The sequence below is a fragment of the Mandrillus leucophaeus genome, unplaced genomic scaffold, assembly GCF_000951045.1.
Source record: "Mandrillus leucophaeus isolate KB7577 unplaced genomic scaffold, Mleu.le_1.0 Scaffold644, whole genome shotgun sequence".
In the NCBI taxonomy this organism is placed as follows: Eukaryota; Metazoa; Chordata; class Mammalia; order Primates; family Cercopithecidae; genus Mandrillus; species Mandrillus leucophaeus.
The window spans coordinates 802,376-813,206 of record NW_012106964.1 but is presented as its reverse complement, the minus strand read 5'-3'; the positions used below and the strand labels follow the sequence as shown (position 1 = coordinate 813,206).

Here is a 10,831-nt window from a genome sequence, read left to right as displayed (position 1 = left end):
CCTGGCCTGGGAGGACCTGGGGGTCCGGTGTCTACCCAGCTCCCGGGTCCACTCTGGAGAGCTCAGGTCACGCCTGAGCCGGAAGGGTCCCCGTGTGCCAGCCGCCGCTGGACAGGTTTGCTGCCAGGATGATGAAGGGATGACGACCTTCGCCCACTCGAGGGCTGCCTCACAACTCAGCGTCCTGATGGTGAGCAGAGGGTGGAGGGGCCTGGCCGCCAAAGCTCTCCTTCCTGGCACGCCTGGAAGCCCCCAGGCTCCATCCAGTTTCTGGCCAGGCCCTGCTCATCAGAGCCTCAGTTTCCTCATGGGCTCAGCGGAGGGTCACCATCCTCATCACCAGGGCTCCACATTTCACACCCCAGCTGTGACCTGCAGCCGCTTCCTCACCCCACGCAGGGATACCAGTGGTGACCAAGGCCTCACACCTGGTATCCAACCAGGGCCTCGAACCCAGGGCACAGCCTGACTGAGCCTGCCCTGGACCTGGCCAGCTGGCCACACGAGGGAGCCTGGGACAAATGCCTGCAGGCCCCTCCCCACCACGCCCCTGCCCTGACCCCAGCCACTCTGTTCGGCTTCTCTGGTGGGTCTTCCTCCATCCCGGCCCTAACAGTGCCCATGGCCTTTATGGACCTGTGTTCCCCCAGCAAACCAGACCTCATGCCCCAGGAGTCTCTGCTCCCCGGGGGTCCTCGTGCTGCCAAGAACACTTTGGGCCACTTGGAGTGCCCATGGTCCTGGAGCACTGGGTAGCCATGGAGGAGCACAAAGCAGGAGACGGCCACTGCCATCTGTGGGCCAGAGAGGGGCAACGGCACCAGGGGGCCAGGAAGGGGCTGCCGCGTTCAGGCATCCCGCTTGGGCCTCCTGCCCAGCACTCTGGGCTAATGCACACCCAATGCAGCAGGGTCGGGGCGACTTGGAAAGGGCATTCAGCCCTTGCCAAGTGCCTGCTCCTGGCCAAGGTGGCGAGGAGACAGCTGGCGGCCACCACGAGGGGACCCACCATGAAGTTGGGGCCACTGCCCCATGCTGCCACTGGGGAGCACTGGGGATCTGGCCTCTCGATCCCAGGCACAGCAGGGGAGGCCCCGGGGCAGCAATCAGGCCAAGCACAGGCCACCCTGACCCACCAGAAGGGCCCCAGGGCCTCTCGGAGCCTCAGGGAAGGGGCCCTGCCTTCCGCAGTGGGAGTGTGGACTGCAGGAGACCCCAGGGGAGCTCCAGCCGCCAGGTTCCCCCAGTGGCTCTACTACCCACTGGCCTCACTCCCGTCATTTACAACATGAGGATAGTGGCTGACCTCCCAGGACTGAGCAGTGGGAAGGCAAACAGCAAAAATGCATGTGGGGAGGATGGTGTGTGGGCATTGTCATTTGGGTCAGAGTTGATTCCTGGGGCCCCACTTTGATTTTCAGCAAACTCAGTGTCCAACCAGAGCACCCCCCACCCTGCCCCACTTCCCCACACCTATGCCAGGAATGGCCAGCAGGGGGTGCCAGGGGCACAGGGATGAGATGCAAGAGAGGAACTTGACCTGCCACAGCTGTGTGAGGAGTGGGTGCCTCATTCTCCCTGCTGGGGACCATCAGGTGGGGGGAATCTTCCAGGCCCCCACACCTGCTGCAGAACCCTCTCCCTTCCCTCACAGAGCCACACTCCCATAGGTCCCAGAGAGGAGAGCACCTGGCTGCTTCCTTCACAATGTGCTTGGCCCATGCCATGCCAGGGGAGGTAGGGGACCCAGCACAGCCTCCAGGGCACAAGGGCAGGACAGGGTGGCACGTGCTCACAGCACAGGAACAGGTGACAGGCCCTTCGTGGCTGCCCTGTCACATGCCCTAACTCAGGACAAGGAGAGGAACCTGGACTTGAACTGGTGGTCAGATTCCAAACGCCCCCCAATCCCCCAGACTATGGCCTCCTGCCAGGACTGACCGGGGCCCAGGCGCTCCAGGCCTCAGTGGTCTCCCCTGCTGAAGGCATCTCACCCCCCGATTATGAGGCAAAGGCACAGACAGGGTCCTGAGAGGCGGGCCTGGCAATAATGGGTCAGGGTGGCACGTACTGCAGCACCCCCCTCGCCATCCCAGCCCAACCCCCACGCGGAAGCCTGAGTGACGTGGAAACTGGCAGTGGGTGGGAGAGAGAGGGTGTCCAAGCCAGGCTCATCGGAGGATGCCACTCGGTTCCCATGGCAACTGCTGCAGCGCGCAGCCTTTCAGGATAGACCCAGGTTAGGCCTCAGCTGCCAAAACACCCACTCATTTCAGGGCTGGTTACCTTGGTGACCCAGGTGGTAAGGATGTGGTAGGGGGAGAAGGGGCGGGGGCACATCAGGAGAGGCTGTGCAGGGGGGACACTGGCCCAGAGGATGGATCACCCTGCCCCCACAAACCAAGCCCTGACCCTGGTCACATACTGAGCCCTGACTTTGGACCCGTGCTGAGCCCTGATCCAGGTCACAAGCTGACCCTGGACGCATACTGAGTCTGGATTCTAGTCACACTGATCCCTGACCCTGGTCACATACTGAGCCTTGATCCTCATCACAGACTGACCTCTGGTCCTGGACACAGAATTCCTGATCCTGTCACATACTGAGCCCTGATCCCAGTCACAGACTGATCCTTCATCTTGGTCACACTCCTGCCACTAATAAACACTGAGAAAACGGTAGCTGCTATTTTTATTCTTGTTTTGTTTTCTATGTGTGTCCCCTCACATAGCTGACACTCAGTAAGTGTTTGCCCAGTGAATGCATCAAAGCCAGGATGGAGCCCCTGGGGTCTGTAGTGCAGGGCGCAGAGGTGTTCAAGCCACCCTTTGCTGGGTGGCCAGTGTGTCTGAGCTGGGTGGGCAGTGAGGGGCAGCAGAGGAGCAGCAAGCAGGCTGGGGGGTGGGCTGCCCCTCCAGGCCCGGAAAGAAGCCGCCTTTCTTCCCCCACTCAATGCCAGCTCTGTCTGGAAGCCTCATTTCCATCTCATTAAGGGGATGAATAGAGCCAATTAACGGCCCTAGGCAGCCTGGCCACCCAGGGGAGAGGGTGCTTGGTGAGAGGCCTCCTGGTGTCCTTCCCACCCTGGCGCCCTACACTGGAGGCTGTGAGCTCCCCACAGCCCGCACCCCGAGTTGGCTGGGATGGGGGTGCAGGGGGGCGCAGGGGGCGTCCCTCCCTCCAGCTGGGCCTCCCCAGCTTCCGGCCTCTCCTCTGGAGGGGAGCTGTGCACTTCTGTCTGTAGCCAGCAGAGGTCTTCCGAGTCCAGCAGGTCGGGCAGCACCGGGGCTGGAGGGTCAGTTCTGCCATTCCCATCCTGCTCTGCCACCAGGTCCTGGGCACCACTGTGTGTCCCAGGGATGACCCCACCCCCAGCCCAGGCTCTGAGTTAGGGTCTGTCCTGGGGCACCCAGACTCCTCCTCTGAGACCTGGACCAGGGCCCTCTGCACGGACGTGGAAAGGAGGGCCCCAGAGGGCGGGTGGGGCTCCCTGTGGCCTGACTTAGCCCACCTGCTGCCAGCAGCTCCTACAGGCGGGGCCCAAGCGGCCGGCCCTCATTCCTCCCGCCACAGAGGCGGGCACCAGTGGATCTCAGGATGGGACTGAGAAGCCGAGCCCACCATCCGGCAGGCCACTTCCCAGGTGAGCCAAGAAGAGCGATGAACTTTGTAGGGCAGTGGGGTTCCCCTAAACCTGTCCAGGCTCCATCTCCTGAAAGCCTCACATAGGCCCTGCAAGCAGGTAATGTCCTGTCTCCAACTCTCAGGAGGGAAACTGAGGCTCCCTGAGCTGGCCGAGTCTTGTTGCTTCCTTTTCTTGATCAGGCAGGTGCTCCCTGGCCTGAGAATGGTGCCCTGTTTACAAGCCTGAAAGCTCAGGGCCCATCCCGGAGACCTTGGACAAGTCTCTGCGCACCTCCCAGGCCCCGACCCCGGCTGTCTGCTGCCAGCTGCACATCCTTTCTCCCCATCTTTCTGGGAAGTGGAACCCAAACACAGGGCCCTGACTCAGCCTCTCTTGCAGCCGGGCGGGCGTGGGGTGCGTTCTGGTTCTGAGCGGAGGAGGTGAAGGGCTGAGGGCATGGTGGGCCCATGCATATCATTCCCAGCGGGCCCCATCCTGCCATCCCCATCTGAAATGGGTGTTGTCTGTGATGGGGACTGAAGCCTTCTTGTTTTCTAGATTTTTCTAAATTGGCCCTTGTGCAAAAAGAGTGGCTCCCCTGTCCAAGCCAGAAACCCCTGACAGTGGAGGCCTTGGCACCTTCCCAAGTCCCTCAGTGCTCCCTGTCACCGTGAGACTACCTGGAGTCCCAAACTCCACTCCAGTCCTGACTCCCCTCCAAATTCCAGTCCAGCCTTTGCCGCTCCCTCTGCCCCTGCACAGCCCAGAGAGGCCTCCAGATGCCTCTTCCCAGGACTTCCCGGGCTCCCGCGGTTGGGGCTGAGCCTGACTCTGTCTCCAACAGCCTCAGGAGTGAGCGAGGTGTCACTGGACAGGTGGGCCTGGGCTGAGCCTGACTCACCCTGGAGGCAAGGCAGGGACGGGGAGGTCACCCTAGCTCCGTGGCCGGTCACAGCCCCTTGGCCAGCAGCACAGCCTCCCACTCCCCTGCGGGATCCAGGAGCCCAACAGAGTGTGGGTTCACACTCCACACCCAGTTCCAGCCCAGCCTCTATACCCACTCCCTGTGGGTACACGGAGGACACACACGAGGACACACACCACACACAGGATGCAGGGACACACACCACACAGGGACACACCACACAGGGACACACAGGGACACACACACCACACAGGGACACATAGGGACACACACACAGGGACACACACACACACACACACACAAGGGCACGCAGGGACACACACACTTGCTCCCAGGCCCCAGGACGCTGCTTTTTCATTATCTTCCATGTCGCTTCTGCAATAAAATTCTTTAATTAAAACATGAATATTTAAAACAACCCTTGAGAGAAACAGCCCCATCTCACCCAAGGCAGAAAAATGCAAAGGGAGGCAGTGGCGAGATGAGGGCCAGAGAGAGCCGGCAGGAGGAGCCTGGCAGCCTGGGGGGCCGTGGGGCGTGGGGCAGTGCAAGGTGGAGGGGAACAGTTGCTTGGCCTGAGGAGTGTTTGCAGAGTCTGATGCATGACGTGGCCATGTGGCATTTGGACAGGCCGTGTCGGGGGCAGGGCTGAAAATGGGCCACGGGCTGGCCTGGGCTCCCTGCTTGCTCCTGCACTTGGCTGTGTGTTGCCTGCTAGGGGCAGCGACGGATGGACAAGCCCGTCCCAGTGTCCCCGGGACCCACAGCCAGGGCACAAAGCTCTCTGGGCACAGGTCTCAGCTGGCAGGATCTGGGGTCGACCCTGCCTCCACTCAGCTATGTGTCTGCTGAATGGTCACCTGCCTCTCTGGTCCTCATGACACCCCATCCCCCACACGCACACGCACACATACACACGGACACATACGCACTCACATACACTCACGCATGCACTCACACATTCACACTCATACACATGTGCACGCACACACACATTCACACACGTACATGCACGCACTCACATTCACACACATGCACACATGCACGCACACTCACTCACACAGTCACACACATGCACACACACATTCACACACAGGCACACACGCACACACATGCACACACACGCACAGCTCTGAGCAGAGCTCACTGCAGAAGCCCTAGTGTTACCACCCGGTGGCAGCATCAAGTAGCTCTGCCATCAGCCTACCACTTACAAGCCGTGTGGCCCTGGCCGCTGCCTTAACATGTCTGTGTCTGGTTTTCTACAACATGGACTGACTGAGTGCCTGCTGCTCCCAGGTACTGTTCTACACTCTGGGGGGCACATCAGGAAACCGGCAATGCCTGCTTTGTGTTGCTTACATCCTGGCCTGGACAATCAGAAGTGGACACAACAAATAAGGGAAATTATGCAGTATGTTGAGAGGTGACGCATGCAGAGACAGAGGCAGGATAAAGGGCCAGAGAGTGGGGCCAGAGCTGCTGCCATTTTAAACAGGACGGTCAGGGTAGCCTGCACTGAAAGGTCACATCTGCCTGAGGACTGGAAGGCGGGAGCCCCGCGGGTCTCTGGGAAAGACTGTTTCTGGCAGAGGGAACAGCCACGCGAAGGCCCTGAGGCAGAGGGTGCCTCCACGGAGCTTATCTCAAGGGCTGTTCAAATGCGGGTGCCTCCGGCACAAAGTAAACACTCAATAAATGACTATTACTACTGAGATCACTTTTGCTCCTGTGGTCCTGGAAGCATCAGGGCCTTCTGGGCACAGGGCATGGGCACTAGGGTCTGAATAGTCTCTGGGCCCGGGTGACCACATTCCACTCCCTGCTGCACAAGATGACAAGCTCCCTGCTTCATGTTGCCAGCAGCTGAGTCAATGTACCCTCCAGCCATCTTTCCATAAGGCCAATGGCCCCTGCCCCACAGCCTTTACCTGTGTTCTGTCAAATTGCTGCACAGAGCCCAGCCTCGATACACATTCACACCATGCATGCATGTGGCGCACACAAGCACGTGTGTAATGTATGCACACATGCACACACACACTTGCACCCACACTTACATGGGTGCACACACACTACATATATGCATGAGCACATATGAACACACATGTATGCCATGCATGCAAACATGGGCACATGCCACACTTGCACACATACATGCGTGAACACACATGCACACACAACATACTTGCATGACTACATGCGTGAACACACATCCTCCCACCTTCTGAGCACCACTTCCAAACATTCCCTTTCTCAGAATCTCCGTGCACACCCCCAGCTGCTGGAATATCCCTGCCTCCCGTCTGTCTCTGCTCCCTGAGCCCTCTAGAGTCCCCCTGCCTAAGAATACGAGAGGATATTGATATTTCATCGTCAACATCGCTTCTGCTCAGAAACACTTCACCCCTGTTCTCATTCCTCAGGGCAATCTAGGAAACAAGATATTTTTACTCTTTCTGTTTTAAAGATGAGGGGCCTGAGGGGATGAGAGAGCTGATGGAATTGGCCCAGGGACACAGCAAGCCGGGTCAGGCTGGGATTTGAACCCAGGCCCTGGGGCTTTGCATATGTGGCTCAGAAGCTATTTTCAAGCATCCCTTGCCCCTCCCTCGCCCTGTCCTGGTGCTCCAGGTGTCAGAGTTGCCTGTTCACGTGACACTGCCAGCTGGCTGCCTCACGGGCAGCTCACACTCAAGTCCCACTCTGACCTCCAGATCTTCTTCTCCCTGCCACCCCAGCCCCACTTCCTCAATTCAGCCGACATCCTCCTTTCTGGTGGGACACCTGGGAGGAGCTCCATGCCCATGTCCACATCCTTTCATCAGTAAGTCGATCATCAGCTGCACCCCCAAGGACCTCCTCTTCCCTCTCGATGCTGCTGCTACGTCCTGACCAGGCCAGTGGCAGTCCCCTCCCGAATGCCTGCACCAGCTGCCAGCCTGTCTCAGGCTTCCCCTTGGGGCTGGCGTCTGTTCTGCACTCACAGCCCAACCATCTGGCTCTTCTGCCCAAAGCCCTGCTAAGGCCCTTGGGTTCCCAAGATAACGTGGGATCTCCCACGGGAGGACCGACCACCTTACACCCCAGGGTGCCTGCACTCAGTAGGTGCCCAGTGAGGAGTGAAGCTCGGCGCTCCCTCTGACACTCACGTCACACGGTGCCCCAGCCTCTCCATGCATCACATGCGTCTGTCCCGCCAGCTCTTTCCAACAAGCTCCACGCTGCTCCGAGCACTATTAGGAATGGCAGAGCTGCTGCCCCCTGAAGCTGCTAACAACCAGCTCTCCAGTAGTGGGTGTAATCTTGGGCCGGGCCCGAGACCCACCAATCGGAGGGAAACACCCTGCCAAGGAGTTGGTGTTCTGCCAAGGAAGGAACCAAGGCTCCGAGGGGTTAAGTGACCAGGAGTGGCAGAGCAAGATGCATGGCCAGGTGTGCCTGTGACCACTGGGCCCAGTCCTCCTGCAGCCTCCCACCTCCCAAACCATCCATCGCCCCATCTCTGCTCCCTGAAAGAGCCCTCCATACTCTGCTTTGTTCTCTCCCCAGTCCCTCTCAGGTGCTCATCCCTGCCATACCGTGGAAGCCGCCCTCGCCAAGGCCACAGTGACCTCCACTCTGCCTGGTGGGGGCTTGGTCCTCAGCCCCTCCCACCCAGCCGCTGGCGGCACCTGACACCACTGATGTGCCCACCTGTCCCAACACGGGATGACCACTTGGCTTCCTGGCCCCCCACTGCCCAGGGGCAGTGCCTCCCTTCTCCTCGGGCCACTGGAGGGGTGGGCCGAGCCTCATTCCTGTCCCTCCTTCCCCTGGCCCCTCTCTAGCCCCACTCACAGCCTCACAGAGGCTTCTCATCTGGGATCCATGGCCCCGAGTCATGGGTAGAACCATGCTCCAGCATAACTGGCTTCCTTTGTAGCCCTGTGTAGCCTGTTTTGTGCCTTTAAACACAAAATTCTGAGGAGGAGTCCACAGGCCTCACTGGCCCCAGAGAAGTCAAGGCCCCTGGATACCCCTAAGAGTCCCACTGCCCCAAGATGGCCCTCCAGCCTTGAGTACACAGCCTGGCCTCACCCCCAAACACTCGATGTATGCAGTCAGCCCCCGCCTGGCATTGCAAACTCAAACCCCTCCAATCCCCCCATCCTCCCAGATGCTGCGACCAAAACCCTGGGCTTCCTTTTCTTTCTTGCACGTCACCCGTCAGCAAGGGGTCTCCATGCCTTAGGTGTGTACAGGACCCATCTCCTGCACTGAGGCCCACTGGGCCCCCACAAGGGTCTACCCCGAGGACCCTGCTCCTGTGCAGGTTCCTGCCTCATTAGCAGGAAAAGTCAGTGTCCCAGAGGCTGGCAGCCCCACAGGACTGGCCCCTGCCCCTCTGTGCTCTCTGGGCACAAAGCCACCCAGGCCTCTGCACTTGCCGTTCTCTCTTCCTGGCATGAGGTTCCCCCACCTGTCCCGAGCTTTGAACAAGGTCCCTGGTCCTCACAGCCTCCCTGACCTCCAGGTACAACAGCAACCCTGCCGTGCCGGGCTGGCCCTGCCTGGTTCTTGTGCAAGGTTCTCATCGCTGCCCGACGCCTGGCTGCTCGTGTCTTCTTGCTTAGGGCTTTCCTTCCTCCCTTACGCAGCTTCCTGAGAACAGGGATCTCGAGGGTTTTCACTGCTGCAGCCCCGGCCCCAGCACCTAGAGCGCATGGCAGATGTGATTCATCCACCCAGACCATACTCAACCCAAAACCTCATCTCCTGACCACATCTCCACAGAGCCCACCTGCCCACCTTTCCACGCAGCCGGAGTCCCCAGGAGCATCATCCAGCCCCACAGGCTCCTGCCGCCCCCAGCCCCCGGCCCCTGCGGCCTCTGACTCATTAAAGTTGTCCTGCCGGAGAGAAAGGATGGGCCCTCTCCCAGCCAGGAGGATGACCCTTTCCCATCCTGGAGGAAATTAGGCCTTCAACGCTCAACAAGCACCCACCGAGTGCCCGGGCTGGCCCTGCACACTTGCAGTGACCTTCACTCTTACTCTGTGCACAGGTGGATGGAGCAGGCGCCTGGGAGGGTGCCAGGGTGCATACTCCCCAGACAGCGGTGCTAACCAGGGCAGCCCTGCGGAAGAAGACCCTCACCCACCTCCCCTGCCCACCCACCTCCGCCTGTCCGCCCACCTCCTCTATCCGCCCATTTCCTCCATCCACCCGCCTCCCCTGTCTGCTCACCTTCCCCTATCTGCCCATCTCCCCTGTCCGAAGGTTTCCCCGCCAGTCCCTCACCTGTGGCGCCGTGCCCGCCCCGGTCCTGGGTCAGGCTGGTGAGGCAGTTTTCAGGGCCACCAGCCACCGCATCTCTCAAGCAGACATCCCCGCGGGGGGTCAGGGGGCCCGCGGCAGGGCCGCCCGCCTCGCCGCCCAGGCAGGCACAGGGGGTCTGCATGATCCCGCAGGGGTGCGAGCTGCGGCTACCGGCCAGACACGCGTCCAGCCAGCGGCACAGCATCTGACAGGCGGCACGGCTGGGGTTGCGGTTCCCCACCACTAGGTACTCCACGGAGAAGTCGTCGCTGGGGCCCGGCGGCCCAACCCGCGGCCCGAGTTCGTCGTCCTGGGGCGGCTGCTGGCGCCGCATCTGCAGGAACTGCTTGCTGGCCTGCAGGAAGGCCAGGGGTGCGGAGGGGTCGCAGAGCCGCAGCACCTCGTCGAAGCTCTCCACGCCCAGGTAGGTGCGCGTGGACTCGAGGAAAGAGTCGAACTGGTAGGTGCGGACGCGGCCGGGGCCGCTGCAGGGCACGGGCGCCTTGGCCACTTTCATGTACAGAGTGTAGCGCCGCGGATCCGGGTTGCGCAGCGTCCAGGAACAGCGCGAGGCGTTGGCCGGGAACACAGCGGCCGCTGAGAAGTAGCCGAAGAACTTTCCCTGCACCAGTGTGGCGCACGGCTCGGGCCCCGGCCCTGCGTCTGCTCCGGTGGCAGCCCGCGCGCGGCGCCCCAGCAGCAGCAGCAGCAGCAGCAGCGGGGCGAGGATCCAGACGGGGCCCGGGGCGGCGGCCTGGCCCCTCATCCTAGCTCGCGGGGCCGCCGGGGTTCCGCGGGCTGGGCAGGCAGGCACGGACCAGGCCTTGACATGCCAGGGTCCGGCGGCGGGCAGGGCTGGCCGGGCGGGGGCAGGGAGGCGGGGCAAGGGTGGAATGGGAGAGGGCCCCGCTTCAGGTGACAGAGAGAGCAGCAACGGCTTCTAAAGTCTAGGGCCCTGGTGCCAGCCTATGGCCACCAG

At 61.1% G+C, this 10,831-nt stretch overlaps 1 protein-coding gene across 1 annotated transcript in view; it reads right to left on the bottom strand.

Annotated features, from left to right (window-relative positions):
* LOC105554472 (brain-specific angiogenesis inhibitor 1) overlaps positions 1 to 10,618 on the bottom strand; it is a 25,692-nt gene extending 15,074 nt beyond the window's left edge. Inside the window, exon 1 of the mRNA XM_012000968.1 lies at positions 9,835 to 10,618. Coding sequence (XP_011856358.1) covers positions 9,835 to 10,618 — 784 coding nt within the window. The remainder of the gene's footprint in view (positions 1 to 9,834) is intronic.
* Between the last annotated feature and the right edge of the window lie 213 nt (positions 10,619 to 10,831).